We start from the raw sequence: 25,652 nt of genomic DNA, 5'->3' as shown, positions 1-25,652 counted from the left end.
TAGATAACTATGTTTATTGCAATCAGTCACGTAGCAAGTACTGTTTGACCACAATCCTTAAACAGAGATTTGGAATTACAGTACCACTGTATTGTGTTGCAGCCTTGCATGACGAACCATAGAAATTGTGAGTCCCGTTGCAAAAGATATGCTCATTCGCGATTAGTGACCACGGTATTGGAAATATTCACACGTTTCTCTTTTCATATGGTTCGCTCTCAGTTCTTTATTCGAATAACTCAAATCTAGCAAGGTAAGATTATTTTCACGGCGATTCAATTAGCTGATTTGCGTTGACTTAAAGCGATTAATTTGCATTGGCATTTGCGTTTGCAGAATTTGGATTTTCGGGTTCGATTTTTGGGCCGGGTTTGACCTGACACTTGAATTATTGTATTCACCAGGGTATGCCACTAGAAATTCTATCAGTTTTAGACTTAAAACCACATCCACAATAATTTTAGAGAGACCGTTTTGCATTCTCTACTAATTAAAACGTATAAAACGGGGTTCGACCCTAAGAGCTGAGTTCTCGCGCCCACTGTACTAAATGAACCAATCGGCACAGAGTATAAAATTCTTCCAGCCGACTATCGGTCGAGTAGTTTTTTTAAAAACAAATCTAGAATATTCCGTAGACCATTCTTGCCATGTTATCTTTTTCTGGAAGTTCTCATCCTACGGGACATTGCACATTATTCGCAATAAAGTAAAATTGTATTGAATTTGTACAATTTCTGCGCACGCGTATTGCTAATATCCGTTAAATTACTTCCGGGTTATAGATTGTTTACGTTTTCGGCGCTGAATTCAACTGTTTCTAAACGCGTTTCGCGTCGTTCGAACGCTCTCTAGAGGTAATAACTCCTACTACCCGGAGTAGGTTTCTACGATTTGAGAGATTGTCTTTAGGTCTTAAGCGTAAATCTACTGTGATGAATGCGATCAGTTTTCTCGAAAAAAACTAAAAGAACCTTCCGTTATTTTCGCAATACACCATCTCATCATAAATTAAATCAAATTGTATTATTAGAATTTATTAAGGCATCTCTATCTCTCTATCATCTCTATCGTCAGGTGTTTTTCCCTTGGACACAACTAAGCCATGTTATGCATTAAGACTGTTACTGTTAGTTGTCTATTCTAAAATCTATGTTATCAGTCAGGAACACTTTCCAAAAACGGCTTATTCTGCCAATTTCGGCGTTTTCCGCCAATTACGGCAGAATCAGCCGTTTATGGATCACTCAGTTTTGAAACTTTTACAGTCGTTTATGGCTTAATCAGCCAGTTTCAGCTCACTAAGTTTCGAGTTTTGCTTCAAAGTTTTTTGCACACTTCCGGTTCAATTAGCGCATGTTGCCGATGACGCCATAATCTCGAGCAGACGATAAGCTTTCATATGACGCTAGGATGGAAATTTTTGAGCTAGGTAAAGTGGTCAAATTTACGTTTTTCTAAATGATTACGTCATATGAAGCCAAAAAACTCTTGGAAAACTCTCAAAACTACTACAGCATGAAACAAGTTTATTAATCATGATTTTTGTTAAAAATAAATTTGGGAACTAGTTTTAAAAACTATTATAAAGTTTTCAAGTAAACGTTGCCATGGGTACACATAAAAACATTCGCCATTTCTGGCGTATTCCGCCGTTTTTGGCGTAGTTAGTTTTATAATCATAAACTATTAAGCCATTATTGGCAGTCCACTTGTTATATATGAGGATTCCCCCACCCACTTAGACGTTTTCCCTAGTGTCTACACGGTACCTTTTTTCGGAATAAAATAATTAATTTGCTGAGGTGAACGGATGTGTAAATATTATATGTTAAAAATAAAAATAATATTATTATTATAATTATCATTCTCATAAGACAAATCAATCATGGATGTATAAACTAGTGTATCAAAAATCTAGTTTTAAGTTTTGCCCATGGTCTTATCTTGCCTAATAAAGCATAGAATGGTTGAGGGATATATTGGACTGCATATGATGTTGGTTAATTGGAGGTAATTAACATCTTCGATGCCTCCAAGCTAATTGGACTTGTGATGGATAGTGATTGAATGAATTGGTGGCCGATGACGTTACAACTCAAAATCAATACAGCTGTATCTAGACTCATTTCAAAATACAACAAACATTTTCGAAACAATTTGGGATACATGTATGTATATATTTATTACATAGAATACAGGTATACAGAAGAACAGAATTCAAATACATTTATATTTAATTCTTTCTTGAAGCCTGGAATGGATCAATGAGATTAATTTTTCGGCGCAAATATACAAATGTATGCCAGCAGAAAAGCGATGATGTCATAATAGGGACTCCCATCGAACTAAGCACTATAAATAGCACCTGTAAAACTATCTAAGCTAAAAACGCCGTTTCTGACGATGTAGTTTTAAAAACTGTAACAGCTGAAAATGGCGGAAATGGCGTTTTTTAAGAACAAGCCAAAAATGTCAGAAAACGCCGATTTCGGTTAAATTGGCAGAAGCAGTTTAAAACTGAGTAATCCATAAATGGCTGATTCTGCTATTGGCGGAAAACGCCGAAATTGGCAGAATAAGCCGTTTTTGGAAAGTGTTCCTGACTGGTTATTAAGATTTGAACTTAGAAATTTAGATTTTGTGGTGCCACCCCACCCATGGTTCCCACAGAACAGGTAAATTTGGAAAAACTTGGGAATTTTGAAATGATAATTCCTGGTTTCGATATATTTGGGAATTTGAAAAGTTTTCCTCAAATCACGGAAATATTTGGGAAATTCATTACATTTCACATGATGCATTTGCCAAGTGCAACTTTCTTCAGCAATTTCCCTTTAAAATGACCTTTATCAACCACTCACCGCTAAAATGTTGACTGTAGCATGACAATATGAGTTCATTTCCATTTGGGAAAATTGAAGAATCCCCCATGAAATACTTGGGAAAAACTTGGGAAATTTTGAATTCATATAACTGTGGGAACCATGCCCACCACAGAGAGGTATGTTGAAAAATGAAGAGTTAGGCCCTAGAGAGCCGGTTTGATTGTTCTTGTACAACCTTTAAAGGAACACTACTGCAATCACTGGCTCATTTGGTTTTGATTTAATGCCGATTCTCGTCCTGTTTTTCAGCTGATAATTGAAAATGTCTGGAGTTGTAAAAGGGGACAGTCGAACCCCTGCAACAGCAATAACGACAACATCGCAGCAAACGCAAAATGAGAAGTTACCTCTCTCCTCACTTCCGCCGTTGCCGAAAAGTCCGCCGCGAAAAATGTCAAAATCGGGCTTGACGTCGAAAGATTTCGCCGATCAAATTCGACAGTTGGAACTCGTCGGAAATCAATTGAGGAATTCTACATTACATATTGAAACCGAAGAAGGCAGAGGGGATAACGATTGTTCAGGTATGTGCACTTATTTTCACTTTTTTAAATGTAGGTCCTGATTGTCAGTATTTGTTAGACTGAAAGCATTTTTGCAAATGATGTGTTTAGGCTAGCATATATTGGAGTATAAGTATTCGGAGACAACTAGTTGTAAAGCAGTCTTTGGTGTACTTGTTACAAGTGGAACTATCTGGATACAATCAGTTGCTTGAATGTGTCCATGTGCACGACCTTACGACTGGTAATGGTGATCTATCTTCAGTTTCAGCCAGTTGCTCATGTTTTCGGCAACTGGTTGTATTCAGTTCGGTGGTGTCCGCCAATATCAGGGTTCATAGCGATCATGGAAAATGGGGAAAGTATATTGAATATATGCGCCCCATAAACAACAACACATTGCACAACTAACTAAAACGTGTGACGCACGAATGTCTTCTATCCCAGTTGTTGTTGGTGGTATGCGCTAGTCCGATATAGGCTTAGCTTAACTGAGCGCCTTGCTTAAAACTGATCGATTTGATCATTTTCTTTCATGTCTCTGAAATTTTTTTCTAAAAAGTTGTCAAGTTGTTAACAACTAGTGTGAATGCGCTTAGCTTTACGCAGTACGATCCCTCTTTAGAATTTTTGAAGGCAGAAATATTGTACAGCCAGTCCTACTCATGCTTAGTGCACGAGTGTATTTATATTGAGTATACATTTAGTACAGAATTTAGTCCATGGCAAAAAATGTACTCACACTCGGAACTGGGGCAAGCATCTATGACCATATTTACTGTACATTAGGCCTATCTGCAGCATTATGCGCAACTTTCATCACCCTGTTCAAATTTATCTAAGTATAAAGGAATTCTTGAGTGTTCCTAGTGTTACTTCTCCATAACAAAAGAAATCTAAATATAGAGGGTTTTGCAAGGAGAAATAATGATTTTATTTATTTTGTAGTCGAGAAAGTGATAATTATTTAATAAATTGATGATTTTCTTTTCCAAAATTTGCTAGCCGTGCTTATCGCTCATTAACGCTGCACACTGGCAATGAACATGTGCTGAGTATATTTTGTGTTGCTACGGAAATTGTCAAACACAGAGACAGAATTTCGTGTCCGTTACATCTGACAAATATCAAATTTTCTTTTATGAGAAAAATTCACAGTTCATGATTTAGGCATTTATTCTGACAGTTTCGAAGTTTTTATGATAATAATTCTAAAAAAGTTTAATCTTTGAATTACTGTATATCATTATTATGTTATTTTTCATTTCTGTGATGATGAAATTTAGTCAAAACTTCGAAACTGCCAGAAAATGAATTGTTAAATCATCAACTGTGATTTTGCTTATTAACTCAGACGTTTAACACCAGTCATCAAATGTTCCTGATGAACTTTCGTTTTTCCCTCGCGTATATCATGAATGGAAGAGATAAAACAGAATGCCTGTAAAGCCCACTGTTTGCTGTATGGTCTCAGGTTTATAGGTGTCTAAAAGGATTAGTACACGTTGGAGTCAGTAAATACCGTTATCGCTTAAAGTAATGTAGTTTATTGCAGCCTGCCGTGTTTGCATATATTTTGCCGAAATCTTTTCTCGAAAAATATATCGGAGTAGATTATAATTGTTGACATAATCCATATTTGCCGTGTATCAAGTCTGAACGTATGTAAAAAATTTGGTCCTTAGTGCATGTTACGGTATATCTGATCTTATTTGGCTAGACGGAAAAACACCTGTACATGAGTGGAATTTGATGCAGCACACATATGTCTGGTGTGCGGGGGGGGGGGGGGGGGAGGGGGCTCCTCAATATTTTAGGCTATGGAATCATTTTCAAAACTACAGATGGCACCATTCTCATTGAGCACTATACCCTATCCGTACTAGGCCCAGCTTGTAAGTTTAGATCATTCTGTTTTTCTTTTTTTTTACAGATTCTAGAAAAAATGAAGCCGAACAAAAATTCCATCAAAGAAATACATCAGTTGATGCTGAACATGTTGTAAGTTTAGAGTTTCTTTCAATTTTCGCCACTGTGCCAAGTTAATGTCACCCCTCCCCCCATGAAAATAAATTTGTTAATTAGTTACTGAAACTTCAATTCCCAGATAATGTATTTGCAGTCAAAAGATTTGAGTTTTTTTGTTCATAATATTTTGAAGGGCCTTTGATAAGGGCCTGATAATGAATTTGCAGTCAAAAGATTTGAGTTTTTTTGTTCATAATATTTTGAAGGGCCTTTGATATTAATTTCTTACCCCTAAATCCACCATTGATTGCGATGTACATATTTCCATCTGTCATCTTGATTACGCCTATTCAACATTATAAACGAGTATTTCAAGGAATCATTGTTAGTATTCAATTTTCCGTCGATGATTTTTCTCATAGCTGGGAATTTTATTTCAAAAATGAACATTTACATTCTTTAAATCGAGAGAAAAATGATTTCAATCAAGATTTGATCATCTCAGAAGCTATCGGGTCTATTGTTGTTGAGATCCCGGTAAAAGACCGCATGGGAATTTCATTTTTGGATCGATTCGGAATTTTTTTTTTCAAAAGTCGTAGAAATTTGAATGGTGGAGGGTTCTCTTCTTTTTTTTTTGTTTAGTAGACAAACAAGTCTACCTAATTCAGTACTAGGGCATTGTTCGGAATAATGTACGTCTCTCAGCGCAAACGTCTTATGTTTCATGAACAACAGCTAGACGCAGTCAGACGTCTTTTGTATTTCTGACGTGTGAAAGGACCGATCAAAAATCTGTCCGTTTCGTAAAAATTGGGTAATTAGAAGTCATTGAAAAGTGAAAAAAGGAAGGCCTCGTGTTCGGGCAGATTGTACGCGCGTACACAATACCGTTTTCAAAAGCCATTCACTTTCGACTTGTGAAACAAACCGTGTGCAAATATTTCGTTAGCCGTCGTGTCTGTATGATAAATCTATTCGCGCCCATTCATCGGCGCGCTAAAAATGAAAGTGCTCAAATCTGGTTTCGCGGTCGTTGACAATTTCGACAATTGATCGCTACATATAGGCCTATAGCGTAATTCTCGACTCGCGATGACAGCAGCAGGGTTTCGTGCGGCGCGGTGGTAAAAATGTACTCGCGTCGCGCTCTTCTATTTAATACTTACACGTTTTCTCGTACCGGTGTATATATATATATATGTTATTACCGATGATCAGTCCGATATTTCCGACGTATTGATTTAATCGACGAGACATGCGCGAATATTACCGATACGACGATCTCTCCGCGCAGGGATTTATATAGATTAAGGAATCGTCGCGAATATGAGTCCGATCGGAATCGACGTCGATTCGTCATTATGAGCGGATGTATATCGTGTATATTCGGCGGTTTACCGGGGCCGAGGGAATTGAAATATTCTCGTCGTACGGGATTTTATTGGGTTCCGTTACGCTGTACCGGTTCCAATCACGCCGCGCTCGTGTCGCCGGCGATAAAAATCACCTCTTCGCAGCAGCAGCAGCAGCAGCAGCGACAGACAGGTCGTCTCAGCGATGATGATGATGTAAGGCTCAGATATCTGCTTCTTCAATTATGTGTATAGTAAATTACGAATTTATAGCGTTGCGAAAGCATTCGGCAAAACTTTGTCGCGGCGAATTTTAGGGCTTGATAATGAATAAGATTCAACCTTAAATTTGAAAAAGTCATTGAGTATGTAGAGATTTTGAAAATATTTTACCACGGTTTTAATCCTACGTAGGGGCATTTTTCAATATCGACTCCTGCAATTATTGATCAACGTTTTAGGAGACGTTTTTTTACAAAGTTCAGCCCCAAGAAATTGCTTTAAATCTGCGTTTGTTTATATAAAGCTTGCCAAAAAGTTTGAATTGTATAATTTTGCGTAGTATAGATTTTTTTCATTTGATTAACTCTTGCTGAAGGATGGATATTTTGTGAAAACAATGGTTTATCTTCTTGTCTAAAAAATGCTTCTTGTCTGCTTGATTTCAGGTTGAAACAAATAGACCTTTACGAACAAGAGCAGCTTCATTGTCATCGTTACCGAGTTCAGTGGATGTGCAAGCACCAGTAATTCCCGATTTCAGGTGTGTAAATATAATGTCAAATCGAGTCCATTTGAGATGTATTTCAAGCTGTCAGATTCACATCACAAACCAGAGTCTCCTGAAAAGAAATACCTATGTATAACCTCGATTGAGTGACACTGAGTGAGTTGAGGACTTGAAAAACCTCTACTATTTACGATTCTTAAAAATGTATTTTATTCAATTTAAGAAAAACGCCTATTCATACGCAAACTTGTATTAAGGCTAAAAAAATTGATACCTTGTTTCTCTGCTGAGCTTAAAAGTTGACCTGGCAGGTTTTCATCTACCTGTACATTACTTTTGATTTTAAAATCATGATCAAGCTTACCATAACCAGGCAGCTATAGAAATTAAAACATTACAAATTATATCGCAATCTACAAAATTACCCGGCCGATTAGGAGAAACAAGATATGATTTTTTTAGCCTTACTACAAAAATTCCTACTAAAAGCTTATTTTAAAATTGTGGTAATTATGCCATCGAAGAAGTGCTGGAACCTATTTCGAAGCGCTTTGCTTTTTACTGAGTAGAATATTTCACCTCGAATTCAAGGCTGAAGTGTTCATTAACCCGGATTTCATGCGGCAGAAGAGAGTTGATTAACTGAGATTTCGTCGTTTCAGGGGTGAACTGTCGCTTAGTCGACGAAATGAGTTCGTTCAAGGAGACAACGGCGTCATTAGTAGTAACGGAATATCGGCATCGAGTTTTCACCTGCCCAGTAGATACTCGTTACCTGCCACCTTCAGCGTCGGGCAGTCATTGCCGTCGTCAAATGTGGCGACTTCAAATCTGTCACAAAACGATAATCCCGATTATCTAAATAAGTAAGTTTTTGTTATTTCAAGCGTCATGGTGTAGATGGATCACATTTCCTAATCGGATTTTGTCGAATTTTTCTTCACTTATCAGGGTGGCCACTTGACTGGAAATCAGGGAAATGTCAGAGAATTTTTTTTAATTTAAAAAAGTCAAGGACTAATCAGGGAATTCATTTAAAATGTTTTTAAGTCAGGGGAAATCTGTTGAGATTGATAAATTACACGTTTAATCAAACAGTTTCCATCTATGTTGTATATATCTGACTGAGTTAATTGATTGGATTCTTAGTAGATCAAGTCGTGGACACAATGAACATGTCGGGGAAAAGTTGGGGGGAAAGCAAGTTAAATAAAAGTGGCAACCCTGCTTATATACGGCCAAACCTACTTAAGTCTGATTGGGTTTTTAATCCAATCCGGATTGATACTATTTACAGTCAGTACAAGATGTAAATGTATTACATGTATTCAGTTGTGTAAATTGTATATTTATGGTTTTTGTTAGGTGGATGTTGGAGAAGAAATTGACCGATAGCGAAACCGAAATAAACCTACTGAAAACAAGAATTACTGAGGTACAAAAAGAGCCTGAATGGAATTTTAAAAAAATTCGCTGCTTTTAAGCAAACTTGCCTGATATTGCCTGTTCTCATTTGTCGGTTCATAAATCTTGTATTACTCTATTTTCAGCTGAAAGATCAAGCCGACCATTCTAAAAGACATTATCTTTCATTGATTGATGAGTTAAAAACGAAGCTACAAGATGCGGCGGCAAGTCGACAATCAATTATGGATCTAAGGTTTGACTTCTACATGTGTTTTAACGGAGACAGTTTACGTGATATAATACATGTATTTTTAATGTATGCGTATATTTTTTCTTTAAAATATACTTAAATAGAGAGAAGGAAGTGAATGGACAGGAGACTTTGATTAGTAAACTACAAGTCAATGTTACTCAGCTTCAAGAGACGAATCGTGACTTGGAAGACGTAAGCATACTGATTTCTATTCTATAAAATCGCTGTTACCGACCATCCTGCCAACATTGTGCCTGTGATGCTCACTAAAATAGACCCTCATAAAAAAAGCCGTCTTTCGTGATTGAAAAATAACATCAACGATGTTAGAAATCGCTTGTTTTTCGCATGCGTGCTAGAAATAGATTATTTCTTCTACTCTGTGTCTCTACCTGCCTTGAAGTTTCCTTCTTATTAGAATTGGCTCCACAGACAAGGTCATGCCAAAAAAAATCAATTTGACAGGGCGACCACTTGCCTGGGAATCGGGAATAGTCAGAGAATTTTCTTTTGTTGAAAAAGGTCGAGGAATTTTTTATTTAAAAAAAACTTTAAGTCAAGAATATTTGTTGAGATAGATAGACAGGTTCCATCTATGTCTTATGTATTTGGCTGTGTTAATTGATTGGATTCTTAGCAGATGGATCCGGGTTTAACTTTTATATCCGCGAAACTGAACAGGTTGGCTCCTACATTAGTAATGTCAATGATTTTTATAGTGTTTCGAGTGCAATTTTCTCCCGTCCTTCAATTCAGAGACTCTCGAAAGCGACCTCGAATTTAGACGGTTATCAGCAAAGTCAGTACGTGATGGACGCCGCGGTCAAACAGTTGAAAATGTTACTCGCGACGATGGAAGCGAAACGCGGAAAAGCGTATTTCGATATGGAGCCGCTTCAAAACCAGAACCCGACCATGCTCGTTCACACGCTCGAACGGTGTTTACAAGATTACGAAGTCGAAAATGATTACGGAAAGAATAAAATCAAACACGTACGTAATTTGCATTCGATTCGCAGTTGTTCGTTCGATGGTAGAAGAGATTGTCTCTAGATTAGGTTATTTTCCTTCTATCTTGAATTTTAAGCTATAAGCTTAAACGTTAGATGAAATTAGAATTCTAGACCCTCAGTACCACTAGAATCGCGCAATAAGTTCATTTTCAGTTGAGGTTCTTGAGTAACCTAAGTAATAATCCTTTATTTGGATGATCCAATTATTAGGTAAAACCCAGATCAGGGGATAAATGAAATTATGTGAACCTTGGATGAAAATTAGTATTTTCTGTATATTTAAGAAGTGTGTCATTCAGGTCAAAATCTTGATCAACCCGATCCAGACTTAAGAAAGCATGATTCCATTTCGATATTGTTATTCATGTGTATGATGTTTGTGTATTTCATATCAGTTGGAAAATGAGCTGAGAAGTCTGACAGATGATTTTCACGAATTCCGAAAGACGACCGCGAAAGAAAATCAAGAGAAGCTGACGCACATCGCTGAAGAGCACGAAAAACAGATTTCAGCGACCGCTGAACGGTCATTGAACGCTCGCAAACAAGCCCTATCACTTCAGGAACAGCTTGATGTTTTACAGTAAGTGATGAAATATGGATATAGAAATTTCGAATGCTTCTACCCATCTTAAGAGATTTATTATTCAAATATTTATTTTGAATAGTATTATTGATTAAGTCGTTACTAGTCTGGCTAGTTCTAGAAGTATCCAAATAACAGCACTTGGAGCCATCGTCAATCGTAGTTGGGGTTGGTTTAAATTGCTTATCGTAAAAACGTGTGCCATCGGTTGTTATTTCCAGAACTCAAAGTCGAAACCAGCTGAAAATGAAGGACGACCACATCAGAGATTTGGAAACGAAGTTGAATCAAATCAAGAAAGATTTTGGTACCGATAAAGAACACTGGCAACACAAGGTTTGTAAAAGCTGAGACATCTAACAATGATTGAAATTCAAAGCTGAAAAAGTCCATTAAAAATTTGTTTTATCATGAATAGAAATGTGGATTGGAGTCGACTTTAGACGATACGCAGAAGGAGTTACTGGCCACAAAAACTGATCGAGATGATCTTAAAGTCGAATTGAGGACACTTCATGAGAAGACAAAGCAATACGAGGTGTGTTTTCATACAATTGCTTTCATTCTACTGCTGGTATCTAGCCTCTGGCAGACGGTCTTTCACATTTCTTGTTCATTTGGAATGTTCTACGCAAAAACATTCATCAGGAACCGGATTTGGAAAAATTCAAAAGACTCCAAAAAATACCTGGTTACTTTTAAGCACCTTTGAATACTTAAATTGGCACTATATAAGTATTATTTCATCACCATCATAGAAAATCTAACTGTTAATCTAATTTTTGGAGGAAATTTTTTTTGCGTGTTTATTTATGTGGCTTTGATTTCTGTGTTGAATTTAAGGACATGTTGGGACGATTGCAAAATGAACTCGACGTCGAAAAGGACCATTTGAAGAAGGTGCAAAATCGCGAGGAACAACTGCTTGACAAAAAACGCCAACTAGAGGACGCCTTCGAGGAAAAAGAACTTACCGTCATCCAGCTGCAGTCGGCGATCGAAGCGTTGCGAAATGAATCGCTTTTGAATTTGAAAGAGCAGGTACTGTATTGGAGGGATTTTATATGAAACTTGATTCTATTAAAAAATCTAAAAAAACTGAAGTCTGAAGTCTAATTAATTGAATTTGATATGCTTTGGTATGTTCACAAAAAAAAGTTTTGAACCTTTGGTTTATTTGCTAGTTCAGGAGCAAAATGTGTTATTGACCGATTTAGGTTTAGTTTTGTCATTCTTTGACTGATATTTTCAAGATGGCAACTATGGAAAAGACTGAAAGAGGGCGTGCGCTGGATCAGATGTCGGTGTTGCAGGACGAGCTCATGTCGATGACTGAGAAGAAAAATGCGGCGAACGTCGAGCTTGAAATATTGCGCACGGAAATAACGGGTCTACGTTCTAGAATCAGCGAAAGCGAAGAAAAATCCGAAGACGTCAACGCTCAGTTTACGGCGACCGTAGCCGAGAAAGATCACTTATCGGCTCTGCTTCAAGATCGCGTCGGGGACTGTCAAAGACTTACAAGCGAACGTGATTACTATTACAGTATGTTGGATGAGAAAAATGCCGAAATTGCAGTTTTAACGAGTGAGGTATGTCGGTTAGAATTTAGCGTTGTTATTATTTGCTCTTGTCTAACTAAGAACAGCCTGTTAATGAATTTCAAGGCTGGGTTTTGAAGTTAAACGATGGTGGAAAATTTGCTAAAGAATCTAACAATCTTGATTTAACTCTTGGTAGGGCCAAAATATAGCATTCACTGCCTATGATACAGTCAGATTAGTCTCACTGCACCAGCTGGCTGATTAACGCCTTAATTTGTAGGGCATTAGGTCCTAGGAATTCCTAATTCTGAAATTTGTGATTTTTCATAGCTGAAAGACATTCGCGCCGACGTTCATGAAAAGAAGCACGATCTGGAAACGCTGCTGAAAAAGTCTCAGGAAGTGACGAGCGCGCTCGAAATCAAATCTCGCCACGAGCACGTGATGAAAGACGAACACGAAAAACTCGGCGATATGATCAACGAAAAGATCGCCGAAATCGAAGAGCTGAAAGTCGGACGAGACAGCGTGTTGAGAAAGTTGAAAATTCGCGAAAAACGTCTGAAAGAACTGGAAGCAGATTCGGCAAAAATGAAAGATGATATTACTGTAATTATCTTGATGATGAGATAATCAAGGATTTACGGATTTGCTTGTTGCTGAATAGAAAATCATTTTTCTATTTCCTCAGATGAAGGTTAAAGAGGCTGAAGAAATCAAAGCTGATAAAGAAGGTCTGTTCCTCGAGTTGAAAGAGAGTCGATATGAAGTCGCCTTCCTGAAGGACGAACTCGACGCGTTGAAAAAGGTGCTCGATGGAACCGAAGGTGACATGCAGAAACAAGTGAAGAAACTTGTCACAAAGTTAGAAGGTAGGAATGATAGGATCTATTTCCAATCCGAGCAGATCACCTCCCGATTTGTGTTGAATTACTTAACATGGTTATCTATGAATATTGTAGCCACTGAAAAGGACCTTCAACTTGCTAAGAAAGCTTTAAAAAGAAAAGAAGGATTTGGAGGAAAAGGTAGGTGTTTATATGAAAGAACATGTACCATTCTTCAGTTGTGGCTTAGGTTTGACTCGAAAAGATTAAGAATTAGTTTATTTCCTATATTTCAACTCTGAATTCAAACTTTTACCGAAAACTATGATAGCAGGCCCTGTTGTTGTTCATATATTAAGCTTGAATTTAGTATTGTTTCTCTTTGTAATTATAGCGATGAAGGCAGCTGGAAAAATGCAGAAAGAAGTTACAGCAAAACGTGGTCAATTGGACTCACTGCATAGCAAAATATACTGGCTGGAAGAATGCATAGAATCTTTGAAAAAGGTAATTAGTATAGTATATTTTTCAGACCGAGAATGAATCACACTTCTTTTACCATGCCTAAATTTGTTCTATTTACATTTGCATAGGAAAAAACTGTCCACGAGGAAGAAAATGAGAAATTAGCATCCCTCGTAACAACAACCGGTGCTCAGAACGAGAAGCTAACAAAAGAACTGGAAATGTACATAACAAAATACAAAGATATCCGAGAGGACACGTCGAAAACTGCATCCTCTTATGAAAAGGTAATTTTTAGGTAGCCTAAAGTTTAAGTTTTTCTTAGCGAGTCAAAGTTGTTACTGAAGACTATACTCATGAAACTTCTTCAGGCTACATTGAAGAACGCAGCGGCACAAAGTCAAATAGAAGCGTTAGAACAAGATATCGCGCGTCTGAAATTGAAACATCAGTTAGAATTGAAGGTTTGTCTGTCGCTCATCCGATGAGAAAAAATTGAATTCATATCTTTGAAAGATCATTCTTTTAAATTGTGTATTAATCATTATTTTACAGGAAGTACTAAGAACCGGATCTTTAAACCGAGAATTGCCACCCATGATTAGTTCTCAATGTCCTCAACTGTTCAATGCTCACACATCTATTGTACCTCCATCAACAAGTGATAGCAAAGTCATGGTACGGGTACGTTGTATCAAATTCTTCCTCTGCGATTAAAGCTTAACTTTTCCGCTTGCGTCGTAATAAACAGATCTTTGCATGAATTTTCTAGGATAACGTCGTGCCTGTCGATGGCGCTGGACAAGAGCTGAAAAGTTTACTGCATGAAATGCGAGCCCTCATAAGCCAAAGTACAAATCTCGCCCAGACAAATAACAACAATATTGACACTCAGGAACGGTAAGCAGTTTTGTCAATGATCTGAAACCAGTGCAAGAATTCTTTCTCGTATTCAGATGTATTTTTGTTCATCGAGATAATACAATTTTTTTATTTTTAGACCACCATCTCGAAGTCCAAAAACGGTCCAGTTTGAAACTGATTGCCAGCGACATTCGGCACCGCAAAAGTTGGATCTCTATCTCGAGATGAATTCGGTACAGAGTCCTGTAAAGGATGAAACTACTGGGCGTTTATCGCCAGTCAGTGATCTACTTTCACCGCGAGAACCACTTACATCAACGGCATGTAAGTTAAAGATACCGCATTCACCTGTGCTGATCAGATTTTTGCCACTTGGCCAAAGAATATTTCATATGGTTAAATCCTGCAATATGGAGAGGGAGAATGAATCCGAAAGTTTTCCTTGAGCTATTTCTTGCGAAATTCCTGGAGATGAATGTTAGGATACTAGTCGAAACAATGGTCTGGTGGTTAAGTTTATAACCAACTGACCCCGACACCAAGTTCAGGGTTAAGATTTGACTACAGTTAGAACACTGATAATAAACTAATCTTAACTCTTTTTCTGAGTAATACTTAACCGCCCCGGTATGATTTCCAGTTTTTGAACATGTATCTTGAAAAATGCTTTCATATATCATGTATATATATATATTTTCAGTTAACGGTTCATCAAAACCACAACCGACATTGCTATCATCAACGTATAACCATCGGTCGAGTGGTAGCAACATTGGGAGAAAGTCAACAGCTTCGTCGATGGCCTCGGAATCGCAGCAACTGTGTCAGCGTTTAGAGCAGAAAATACAAAATCTGTCATTAGTCGGAGCTCATTTGAAACATGAAAATAGAGGTAAGATTTCGCAGAGAATGTCTTGGCGTTTATTGATTAGGGACCTCGCGTTCCACCTGTGGATTTCATATTGAACCCAGCTGTATACGATAGTATACAAATTTTAAGTGGAAATGAAAATCACAGTAAAAAATGTGTTCTTTTATTTCAAGAAATGGCTCAATTGATGAAAGATCAAGACAAAAAACTCAGGAAAGTTCGAGAAGCAGAGCGAGCTGTACTAAAATCAAAATCTTGATTTTGAACTGAATTTATTGTTACCATGAGAACTTATTCGCCGCGACTGAACTGTGTGTCAGTGGATAAAACGTAGAAATCATGATGAAAAAATATCCATGTCTGTACTTTATAGAACATATATATGTAAAAACTACATCAAAATCCAGTGCTGGTTTTGAATGCTATGGAATTTCGTTACAACGAACTTCAAAGGTACCAGAAAATCTATTCTTTATAACTGTTATTTCGTTATATCCAGTATGGAATTATCAAAATTGTCCGTTTTTAACCAAATTCTAGATTAGTAATAATTGATAAATCATTAAATCCAAATTTGGTTATAATGAGGTTCCACTCTACCCTAAAACTTGTCTATAAAATCATTCGGGTCTTCCGTGAACAATCGATCAATATAGAATAATCAATTCCAACAGATCATCTAAATTTGGTGGAATTTACTGTTTGTTACTTTCTGTCATTTCGATTGTTGATACTACACTGATTAACACAAAGAAAGTTTGTTCGATATATTGGTTGTGTTTCGTATTAATTTCGAAAATGTTTTCGTCTTCTTTTACGCGAAGAAGGAAATGTCCGATACATAAATTATTTGTAGTAGAGGTATTACAAGTTCAGTATTTGGTCTTCTAATTTATTTTGTCTATTTATTTCCCTAATGTATTTAACAATTGGAAATTATTTTTATACGGTGATAGAGATGTAGAAATTGAGTATACATGTATATGGTTGGCTTGCTGGACGAGCAGCCCATATTTTATAGAATAAAGATAATTATTTTGACACTTTGTCTTATACTTGTTGGCTTTTGTATCAGGATATTAAAGGAACACCAGGAGAGGATAGCAAAAAATTACAGATTCCTTGTATTGAGTGCGCATAAAACAAATAATTACTTATGAGTTAATTATGATTTGTGAACTGCCTGTGGGAAATGGGTATTTGATGATCCTGTGAAATAATCCGATTCTAAAAGGCAAAATGGCACCAGAGAATTGTGACCAAATTACAACCACGAGTGTATGAATTTGCACGAGGCAAATTGAAAATTACCACTTTTATTGCATTGTGATTAATAAACTCAATATTATTACATGTATTATCATTTACTGAATGGTTTTTCTTTTGAGTTTATTTTTCTTCTATCAGAGGACCGGCATCAATGATGAAATGATTTTTTATGCTTAAGCAAAATTTAACACTTAATGCGGAAAAAAGTGGCAGGTGGCAGTTTTTCACTTAGTGAATTGCATCAATGCCTAATCATGACTTGTCTGACTTATCACAACTAGTATCCTCATGGACAGACTGAGCCTGTACGCATGATTTGATACTGCCATACTCTGACCAAAATCAAAAATGGGATAAGAGTAATTTGGAACAAGAAACGAAATTCTAATATGGACTTTCCTAAATTTACATGATGATGTACCGTTTAATATAATCTGCAGTACAGTATCAATATTAAAGAAAACAATTTGTTTTTTTTAAAATTATGAGTGGTAAGCATGAGTTTTGGCAGAATTTAAGATGATCGGTGCTCCAAGTAATTAAAAAAGCCTATGTCTCCCCTCAATTGAATCAAGGAGTTTTTTCTATTGACGGGATTCTGTGATAACGGTATGAATGCATATGAGTCATTCTGCAGATTTTCCAGAACCTGCCCTGAGAGGCCACTTGGCTTAAAGAATGAACGGTTTTCCCCCCAATGACTCAAATAGACCGCTTTCTCGTGCATGGTGTGAGTTAGTTATCTCGGGGTACATGAAGACCTGTGTTGGTGTGAATCTTTAACTGAAGTGCTATCGGTCGGTATAATTTATAAATCATTCTAGAATTTAAGCAGAAAAAACAGGTAGCTGTTGGGAATAAAGTAATTTATTTCATGGCCTTATTAAAGTTCCTCCACTATATTGTTCAGCTGACTACTGGCGCGTATTCAACCCGGCAGTGGAACCTTTCATAATGTAAATCCATTCAACAATAGAGGCACAAGAGTTGTTGATATCATTTATACGCGCTATTGGATACGTCACCGGCTGACCACGGTGTACGTAAGCATAGGCCATTCACCTCGGCTTACTCACACTGTGAACATGCTACCGTGGGTTCTCCTCCTGGCAATTTTCGCTGCGCTCCCGCTCCTGCTCCTGTTCCTGCTTCCTGAGGAACGATGTCTTTATGTTTTATGTGTTACTGTTCGTCTCCGTACTGTCCTGTACTGTTCCGTGTTTATTAATCCGTTCTATTTTTCAGGATTTAACCCGTTTTATTTTTCAGGGCCGATTTCTCTGTCGAATTTCAACGTTTGCTGGGACAAAACTAATGTCTGAAAGCGTCGGCTCTCCTTCGCCGGTCACGTGTCGAGGATATCAGACAAAGAGTTGGTCAGGAAATGGCTGCCCTCTACACGCCCTTATACGGAACACGAAAACCAGGATGACGAGGCCTCACTCTCCCCACGTATCAACAGAGTGTGCTTGGTGACGTCAATGACGGGCAAATCAGTCGGATTGCACGGGTTAAAAGTGGAGTGGTAAAGCCTGACTGTCTACTAGTATTCATTGATTCCTTTTCAGGAATAGCTTCGGGCAAAGATTTAGTCTTGTCTTCCTTTGCGTTCTAGCATTCATTGATTCCTTTTAAGGGATTGCTTCGGGCAGGGATTAATTTCCCTGTCTTCCTTTGCGTGCTAGGATTCATTAATTCACTGCGGGATCGCTTACGTGCTAGCATTCATTGATTCCTTTTAAGGGATTGCTTCGGGCAGGGATTAATTTTCCTGTCTTCCTTTGAGTGTTAGTATTCATTGATTCCGCGTGGGTTGCTTCGGGCAGGGCTAAGTCTTGTCTTCCTTTGAGTGCTAGTGTGGGCAATCCAGTTGCGCTGCCCTATTTTTGGCTTGGGTAATTTGATAGGTTTGTCAGTTACTGTCGTCACCCGGCACACCCTGTCGGTAAATGGTGAAAGTAAGGCGTCGTCATATTGGTTTTCACGTTCTGTGTGAGGGTGTGTAGAGGGCAGTATATTTCTGGCTGGCTCTTTGTCTGGTGTTCTCGGCATGTGACCGGCAACGGAGAGCTGAAAAGCTTTCGGACATTAGTTTTGTTCCGTACCAGGTTTTCATCGCTTTTCTCTTTTTTTTCATTTCAGGACTCCCGAGATGAAGAAGTTGATGCTGAAGGTGACTACAACGAAGACGATGCCGAAAAAAGAACACTAAATTCAGCAATATTGACAGTTAAGTTGATTCACATGTAAATTACGATGAGTGATACGGAAAGGATTATGTAACTACAGAATATTGTTCTTTTACTCATTTCAGGTTAATCCGGAAAGGCCCATCTTAAATCTGCCCACCAGAAGTGCCCACAAAAGACTCCACCTTGAAGTACCACCAAAGACCTGCCGCAACCGAACCTGGCAGTCTTGACCTCATCCTGCATGGCAACAGGAATGCATACATACATAAAGCTAAGTTGATTTTTCATATCTGGGGTAGAATGCATAGGCACTGGAGAGGATAGAGACGCTGGTCAAGCTCACCATCTCCGCACTCCTTTATTGAAGCTCTGTGGCCGGTAGTAAATTGAAATATAGCTAGGCAATGTCCCTTAGGACTTAGGAGTGAGGTCCCTTAAATATTTTTTGGTCTGATAATTAAAATGTAGATTGGTCAGTTATTGATTAAAAGATTTTGTAAGTATGTACAATTAAGGTAAATTCAATATCTTATGTGACATTTGAAATTTTTCGAATGTACCGTAGATATTTCAGGCCTCATATGACTATTGTTTAACTGATTATATAGATAAGACAATTTACTAATTAACCAATTGCTTAGATATTAGCAATCATTCAATATCGTATAATGTTTGATGAAAAATTCTTCTGGTGTAGATATTTTAGGGCCCCATATACATTAAGGCTGGCTTTACGTGTAAAGATAGGCCTATATATCAATTAAACTTTATCGTCAGTAAATAGATTTTTTTACAAATAATATATTGATACATATGTCATTTATATGTCACTTATAAACATTCAGGCACTTCACAGTATATATTATATGGTGCTTTACCCATTGCATTGATGAATTTCTGGGGGAAAGATGTATAAAATAGTGTCTAGGGCTGTGGACACTAGATCGAGATCTGGTGTAATATATATGGGGAAAACTATGGACTGTGGGTCTTTTTGAAACTCTGATTAGGTCTCAGCACTTTGACAAATCTAGAATAAAACAAAGCTTCAATTGGTTCAAATCATTCCCGAAAGCCATACTCTGTGCCTTGTTTTGTGCTTTGATTATTGTTTGACTGACAATTATCATATATAGCTAGGAAAAATTGCTCATTAACCAATGGCTTAAATCCACAATTAAGATGGATTCAATATTTCTAAGATCAAAAACTATTTATACGGTATGTAATACAGGTCCATAATATAAATGTCGTAAAACTGAAAATTTAAATATAGCTGATATATGTATGAGCACATCTGAATCAGTCTCATCGACTGATCAGTATTTCCATCTCCAACTGCAGTGCTTATGGTCCTCTTGCTAATAGCTCTCTTTTACTAACCCCTCTCCTTCAAACTATTTTCTAGCATCATGTCTTGCACCGCACCAGGGAGGTCCGGTCATAACAAGGTCTTTCGGTCCTTACACACAGTGTACTACTATAAAAGGGAAATAAAGATTATATAGCAATTCGGCTTTAAGGGAATTTCTTATTTACCACTTAATTGTGCTTTTATCTTAATTTCTGATGAATTCTAAAGAGTGATGAATTCACCACATCTGAAATTGTACTCATGTAGATTTTCAGGCTCCATGTTCAACTGACTATTAAAATGTAGCTAGTATGATTACTAATAAACGGATCGCTTAGATATCTAGAAGATTAATTAAAATTAATTCAATGTAATGAATATAAGTGAAAAGTATTTAAAAGATAGTGCAGTGGATGAGACGACTGTAACGTGCAATGTCACCTGCGTCATAACTGGGCGACATGTGTGTGGGATCTGTTGAATCAGTTAGGTTTTGGGGAATTCTGTATTCGTCAAACTAGATATCAAAAGCTCTGATGCAAAATAAGCATTTTGAAATAGTGATCAATCAAAACCAGATCTGAAATTCTTGTCGTGTAGAAATATCAAGCCCCGTATAAAATATTGTCAGAGACAATTTTAATTATAGCTAGGAAATAAATTGAGTGATTCAGCATCTTCATATAAGGTAAAAGTGCTCAAATCTAAACCGTAGGGGTTGATAAGAAAACTGTATAATCTAATTGGTTGATATCTAAAGAAAACAGGGTGTGTTCACGCTCTGTCTCTTAGACGTGGGATTTATTGAATCTTTTTAGGCTTTGCAGAATTCTGGATTTGTCAAGGCGTTTGAATGATTCAAGGTTTCTTAAATCTGTAGAACCATGTTGACCAGGATCAGTGTGCTCAATGCTGGCAACGCACAGTTTGTTATATTATCATAATTACAAGATATATATTAGGAGCAATATTTAGAATTACTGGAATGGATTAGAATAACATTCATGGGCACAGGTGTCGCCTTCTGTGGGTAGAAAACATATCTCTTAAAGTTTATTAATTGACGATGAAGTTAATTTGATAATGCGAAAATGGTTTAGCTGACAATCGAAATGTATATTGGGAATCAGTACAAAAACAATTTGATAAGATTGATTATGCATTACTAAATTTGTTGTAACTCTGGTATTCCTAGAGATGACTAGAGATGCTTTAGTGGAATTGTTGTTAAACTATAATAATCAACCGTTGCTTAGATATCTAGAATATAGATGAATTACGATATGAGTTGAATTTCATATAGATATTGTTTAATAATTGACTATTATCATAATCTACTCATAATCTACTTACCGGTCCACATTGCTGATCTTATATATATATATATATATGTGTATATATATATACACATATATATATATATATATATATATATATATATATATATATATATATATATGAATTGACACCTTAATTATTATCAGTGATATTTGAAAGGATTTTCTGCTCACAAGACTCTGCTCTTCTTTTTTCAGCTATACTACTAATCAACTAGTCATAAAATGTACAAAATGATCTTCAACCTTGTAATATAGATATTCCAAATCTCGATGTATTGAAATAGGCAGTCAACTTAATTGACCCCAATCAGTCGCTTACCGGTTCAGACTGGTTGGAAGATTAATTGAATGAACCGGAACCAAATTTCCCAATTATGTGCTCGGATTTAAAGAAAAAGAAATTTATGTGAAATCGACCGCCGATCACACAACTATATCTGTACTTCGATTTCCGATTTAAAAAAAACTTAAACTACAAAAAAATTTGAAATTAGACAAAATTACGACCTTGTAAACTTTCGGACTATTTACATGAAAAAAAAGACCAAAGAAATGTAAAAATTAGACGAAATTATCTTAAACCTTGTAAACTTTCGGACTATTTACACGAAAAAAGAGCAAAGAAATGTAAAATTAGACAACCAACTTAGGGGACCTCACTGATCATCTTTTAATCATTGCAGCTAAATTTCAACTATGCGAAAAAACCCAGTTTGAGAACAACTACTCGTCAAAAATCGACTAACTTGTACGGCGCACAGCCAACTAGGATCGAACTCATTAACCAATCAACTAATAAGATAATCGCCGATAATGAAACCAGCAATCATAAAAGGTAACTTGATATACATGAAATTATTACGATTAATTCTTATTGAAATATTTGGTCATTACAGGATGCCTTCTTTTAATTATTGCAGCTAAATTTCAACTATAAGAAGAAACCCAGCTTGAGATCAACTACTCGTCCAAAATCGACCAACTTGAAAGCGCACAGATGGGGCCAACAGAATCGAACTCATTAACCCACCAACTTTAGATGATCCACACCGATAACGAACCAAGCAATCATAAAAGGTAACTTGATATACATGAAATTATTACGATTAATTCTTTTTGAAATATTTGGTCATTACAGGATATCTTCTTTTAATCATTGCAGCTAAATTTCAACTATAAGAAGAAACCCAGCTTGAGATCAACTACTTTTCCAAAATCGACCAACTTGAACACCGCGCGAGGCCAACAGAATCAAACTCATTAACCCATCAACTTTAGTTGATCCACACCGATAAGGAACCAAGCAATCATAAAAGGTAACTTGATATACATGAAATTATTACGATTATTTCTTATTGAAATATTTGTTCATTACAGAATATCTACTTCTAATCATTGCAGCTAAATTTCAACTATGCGAAAAAACCCAGTTTGAGAACAACTACTCGTCAAAAATCGACTAACTTGAAAGGCGCACAGCCAACTAGGATCAAACTCATTAACCAATCAACTAATAAGATAATCGCCGATACTAAAACCAGCAATCATAAAAGGTAACTTGATATACATGAAATTATTACGATTAATTCTTATTGAAATATTTGGTCATTACAGGATATCTTCTTTTAATTATTGCAGCTAAATTTCAACTATAAGAAGAAACCCAGCTTGAGATCAACTACTCGTCCAAAATCGACCAACTTGAACAGCGCACAGATTGGGCCAACAGAATCAAATTCAATAACCCACCAACTTTAGATGATCCACACCGATAACGAACCAAGCAATCATAAAAGGTAACTTGATATACATGAAATTATTACGATTAATTCTTTTTGAAATATTTGGTCATTACAGGATATCTTCTTTTAATCATTGCAGCTAAATTTCAACTATGCGAAAAAACCCAGCTTGAGATCAACTACTCGTCCAAAATCGACCAACTTGAACAGCGCACGAGGCCAACAGAATCAAACTCATTAACCCACCAACTTTAGATGATCCACACCGATAACGAACCAAGCAATCATAAAAGGTAACTTGATATACATGAAGTTATTACGTTATTCATTACAGAATATCTTCTTCTAATCATTGCAGCTAAATTTCAACTATGCGAAAAAACCCAGTTTGAGAACAACTACTCGTCAAAAATCGACTAACTTGTACGGCGCACAGCCAACTAGGATCGAACTCATTAACCAATCAACTAATAAGATAATCGCCGATAATGAAACCAGCAATCATAAAAGGTAACTTGATATACATGAAATTATTACGATTAATTCTTATTGAAATATTTGGTCATTACAGGATGCCTTCTTTTAATTATGATTATTCTTTTAATTACGCACAGATGAGGCCAAAAGAATCGAACTCATTAACCCACCAACTTTAGATGATCCACACAATAACGAACCAAGCAATCATAAAAGGTAACTTGATATACATGAAATTATTACGATTAATTCTTATTGAAATATTTGGTCATTACAGGATGTCTTCTTTTAATTATTGCAGCTAAATATCAACTATGAGAAAAACCCAGCTTGAGATCAACTACTCAACAGAAAATCTACAAGTAGATGAATACTGATTGACCCATTTGCTGATGAAAACTGCAGAAGCCCAGATTAGAAGTTGAGGAGCCAGTAACAGATTTATCACTCAACGATTGATTCTTCTACAAACGGTGGTTGATTTCTATAAAATATGTTATCAGGAGCAGCAGGTACTATAGTACTTATAAACACTGATTCGAGCGACAAAGCTAATGGATTATCTCATAAACACTGATTCAGGATAAGCACTGTTTTAAAAGCAGCAAACACAATAGTGTATCTTATTAAGAGCAGCATAAACAATAGCGCATCTTATAAACACTGAGATCCAGGAGCGGCAAAGACAATAGCGGATTTCTGTCGTAAAGTATTGATTTTTTTACTTATCACCCTTTTTCAAACCAGTCTGATATAGTGTCTTAAAGGATATTATTTTATAATGTTTAATGCAATGTGAGAGTCTAATAAAAGCTAAGCTCCATTAATTCACGATATTGGTATTCGATCCTTGGTTGATAGAGAAGTCAAGTTAGGTTAGTCACTAGGGGTAAATGGTCGCGTCGAGCGCCTTGTTTGGGCTCGCAGGTCTGTTGAGTTAACTCCTAAACTGAGATATAGTTTCAACATGATATTGTGAGTTTAATCTTTAAACCTTACCATTGTTTAAACATAGTCAACTATGACTATTTGTCCGTGGAGGTATCATATAGTTAGGAAACATAGAACATAACGTTAGGCCAGTGTTGATGTACAAATATTAAGTATTTGCTGAATTGTAGATGTATTAATTTGATGGATATATATTTTCGAAGGCCCATGTAACTGATTTCACAATTGAATCGCATATGTCGACTTTCACATCGAGTTTTAACTTTGAGCCTCCATCAATCTGTTTGATGATCATAGCTACGTATTTGAAATCAAAAGCTTTATTTGAAAGGAGACGATTATTTACATATGAGAGGTAAAGCTAGGAATAACAAGGCATAAAGTTATAGCTAGGACTAATTTTGAACGTTTTAACATCGTTTATAGCTGTTTGAACTTCTTTTATTGTAATGGGTAAATCCATATCACAAGATGGCTCTCGTGAATAATCACTTAGCTTCAAATTGGGTGTATAATGATCATAAGGAGTGGCAGTGGCAGTGAATCGGTAGTGCTTTTCTAAAATGGGCCCAGAAACTTTACAGTGAAAAAATGCCTGCAGTTGTAAATAGAGTAGTATGAATAATACATAATACAAACTACAAGTACATGAATTAATAAAAAAATAAATAAAAAAACCCAATAAAAAATAAGTAGTAAATAATACAAAATACAAGTACATACATAAATAGATAATATTAAAAAATAGATAAAAATAATAAACAACAATACAAACAAACAACAAATTGATATTCTATTTACATGAAAAGGCATTTTTTCAAATATTTATCAACAAGGTTATTCATTTATCGAACAACCTTCCCTAAGTGTAGCGAAAACCCCAGATCTTTTCTGTTGTTATTCAAAGCATTCTATCGGACTCAGTTATTGTAATGAACAAAACAAATAACCATAAACCTTAACTAAATCGAACACACTTAAGAAAATAACTGATATGATAGAATACTTTGAATAACTGTGATGAAAGATCGACCGTCCTATGATCTAGCTGCG

The 25,652-nt window shown here is 36.4% G+C and overlaps 1 protein-coding gene and 1 long non-coding RNA gene across 4 annotated transcripts; both read left to right on the top strand.

The window, feature by feature from the left end:
• Window positions 1–70: 70 nt before the first annotated feature.
• LOC141906107 (coiled-coil domain-containing protein 158-like) lies at window positions 71–16,298 on the top strand. 3 transcript variants are annotated; one of them, XM_074795308.1, is made up of 25 exons: window positions 71–253; window positions 3,138–3,412; window positions 5,325–5,392; window positions 7,383–7,477; window positions 8,107–8,310; window positions 8,810–8,879; window positions 8,995–9,104; window positions 9,206–9,296; window positions 9,861–10,097; window positions 10,513–10,700; window positions 10,925–11,039; window positions 11,122–11,241; window positions 11,547–11,744; window positions 11,957–12,295; window positions 12,578–12,856; window positions 12,939–13,119; window positions 13,210–13,275; window positions 13,469–13,581; window positions 13,668–13,826; window positions 13,911–14,003; window positions 14,095–14,217; window positions 14,312–14,439; window positions 14,540–14,727; window positions 15,104–15,295; window positions 15,448–16,298. In XM_074795308.1, exons 2-25 carry the CDS (start codon window positions 3,151–3,153, stop codon window positions 15,531–15,533), a joined length of 3,705 nt encoding a protein of 1,234 aa, XP_074651409.1. In that variant the 5' UTR covers window positions 71–253; window positions 3,138–3,150; the 3' UTR covers window positions 15,534–16,298. The 3 variants fall into 3 exon arrangements, with proteins under 3 accessions (XP_074651409.1, XP_074651408.1, XP_074651410.1); XM_074795307.1 differs by having other exon boundaries at window positions 14,095–14,223; XM_074795309.1 differs by lacking the exons at window positions 71–253; window positions 3,138–3,412; window positions 5,325–5,392 and adding an exon at window positions 6,518–6,930 and having other exon boundaries at window positions 14,095–14,223.
• A 5,875-nt stretch (window positions 16,299–22,173) lies between these two features.
• LOC141906120 (uncharacterized) lies at window positions 22,174–24,409 on the top strand. Its single transcript, XR_012619309.1, has 3 exons — window positions 22,174–22,264; window positions 22,350–22,506; window positions 23,950–24,409. It is a non-coding gene; the product is annotated as an uncharacterized LOC141906120 (long non-coding RNA).
• The last annotated feature ends 1,243 nt before the right edge of the window (window positions 24,410–25,652 follow it).

This window comes from Tubulanus polymorphus, chromosome 5 (assembly GCF_964204645.1).
Source record: "Tubulanus polymorphus chromosome 5, tnTubPoly1.2, whole genome shotgun sequence".
NCBI classification, from domain to species: domain Eukaryota; kingdom Metazoa; phylum Nemertea; class Palaeonemertea; order Tubulaniformes; family Tubulanidae; genus Tubulanus; species Tubulanus polymorphus.
The sequence above is the reverse complement of the archived record's forward strand: the minus strand, read 5'-3'. Positions and strand labels throughout refer to the sequence as shown.

Bases quoted from the DNA above. Each gene is read 5' to 3' on its own strand.
- LOC141906107 (XM_074795307.1), top strand. From the start codon at position 3,151: ATGTCTGGAGTTGTAAAAGGGGACAGTCGAACCCCTGCAACAGCAATA. The intron at 13,827-13,910 runs GTAATTTTTAGG...AAACTTCTTCAG, and splicing joins CTGCATCCTCTTATGAAAAG to GCTACATTGAAGAACGCAGC. The intron at 15,296-15,447 runs GTAAGATTTCGC...TTTTATTTCAAG, and splicing joins TTTGAAACATGAAAATAGAG to AAATGGCTCAATTGATGAAA.